The sequence below is a fragment of the Acanthisitta chloris genome, unplaced genomic scaffold, assembly GCF_000695815.1.
Source record: "Acanthisitta chloris isolate BGI_N310 unplaced genomic scaffold, ASM69581v1 scaffold31688, whole genome shotgun sequence".
Lineage (NCBI taxonomy): Eukaryota > Metazoa > Chordata > Aves > Passeriformes > Acanthisittidae > Acanthisitta > Acanthisitta chloris.
The window spans coordinates 10,182-11,557 of NW_008687003.1; the positions used below are offsets into that span (position 1 = coordinate 10,182).

Consider the following 1,376-nt stretch of genomic DNA (forward strand, 5'->3'; position numbering starts at 1 on the left):
GCGCGCGGTCCAGGAACTGCGCCCGCGAGCACTGACTGGCGCTGAACATCGTCCCGCCGGGAGCCGCGAGCGGCGCGGCCAGCACCTGCAACAACCACCAGGGTCACACACACCTGCAACAACCGCGAGGGACACGGGTCACACGCACAGGGAGGGCAGGTCTCTGCCCACCGCCAGGGAGGGGATGGGAGAAGCCAAGAGCAGGGGGAAAAGTGAGGGCAAACACAGCCAGAGTGGGGCTGCAGCAAGGACACCCAGCCATGGCCACTAAATCCTCTCAGCACAGCCCAAAATGCAGGGCAGTGTAAGGAAGAATTGGTCAGAAAGAGAGAAGATATAAATGAGGTCTAAACCAGATCCAAGCCAGATCCAAACCAAATCCAAACCAGATCTAAATTAGATCTAAACCAGATCCAAAAAAGATCCAAACCAGATCCAAACAAGATCTGAGATCCAAACAAGACATAAACAAGATCCCATCCAGATCTGAGATCCAAATCAGATCCAAACCAGAGATCTAAACTGAGATACAAACAGCCCCCACTGTGCCAGCAGAGCTCACCGGGAGTGTGCTGTGCTCTCCCTGTACTCCACTTCCCTCTCCAGTCTCTGTAGTTTCCTTGTTTACAGCTAAGAACAACTCCTGAGCCAAGGAGACAAGGCAAAGGCCACAAGGGACACTGGTTTATTGCCCCTCACCAGATGAGACGCACAGAGCCAACGAGAGGTTTATGAACACCTGCCAAGGGACTCACCTGAGGGGTCACTTCTGCAGGAGAAGTGTGTGACACTCACTCACACACACACATGGTCCTCAGCCCGTGGCTTGGGGCAGCTCCTGCACAGATAAGCACATTACCTGCAGCTCATCTGGGGGATTTACACTTCACCTTTGCAGCTCTAAGTCCTTTGGAGCAGATTTACCTCCTGGTGCACCTACGAGTGAAGGGGAAGTGTGGGAAGCTGCAGCAGAGAAGTTCAGCTGTGCCCACTGGCACAGGAGCTCTGCTTCAGAGTGGAGGGAGGAATGACTCCAGGTGAGACAGCAGCAAAGGACAATGCAAACCAAACCCTAAGGACTGATGGGACGTGATCAGTGACACCCCTGAGTGTGGGGACAGGACCCTGAGCCACCCACAGCCCCAGGACTCAGCTACACAGCTTAGGGCTCACTCAGGACACAAGGAAAGTGACCACAGAGTCCCTGAGCCCCCCAAGTCCCACTCAAATCCCCCCAGGTCTCTCCCTGGGTTCCCTGGATCCTCCTTACAGATCCCAGATCCCCCCCCGAGTCTCCTGGATCCCTCTCACAGCCTCCTGAGCCCCTCTCACCGCTCTCCGGGTCCCCCCGCTCGACCCCCCCGTATCCTCCTCAC

The 1,376-nt window shown here is 56.0% G+C and overlaps 1 protein-coding gene across 1 annotated transcript in view; it reads right to left on the minus strand.

The window, feature by feature from the left end:
* LOC103807680 (ubiquitin-protein ligase E3B-like) overlaps positions 1 to 769 on the minus strand; it is a gene marked incomplete at both ends in the record, with an annotated part of 10,652 nt that extends 9,883 nt beyond the window's left edge. The window contains 2 exons of the mRNA XM_009080421.1: positions 37 to 113; positions 756 to 769. Coding sequence (XP_009078669.1) covers positions 37 to 113; positions 756 to 769 — 91 coding nt within the window. The remainder of the gene's footprint in view (positions 1 to 36; positions 114 to 755) is intronic.
* Positions 770 to 1,376: the final 607 nt, after the last annotated feature.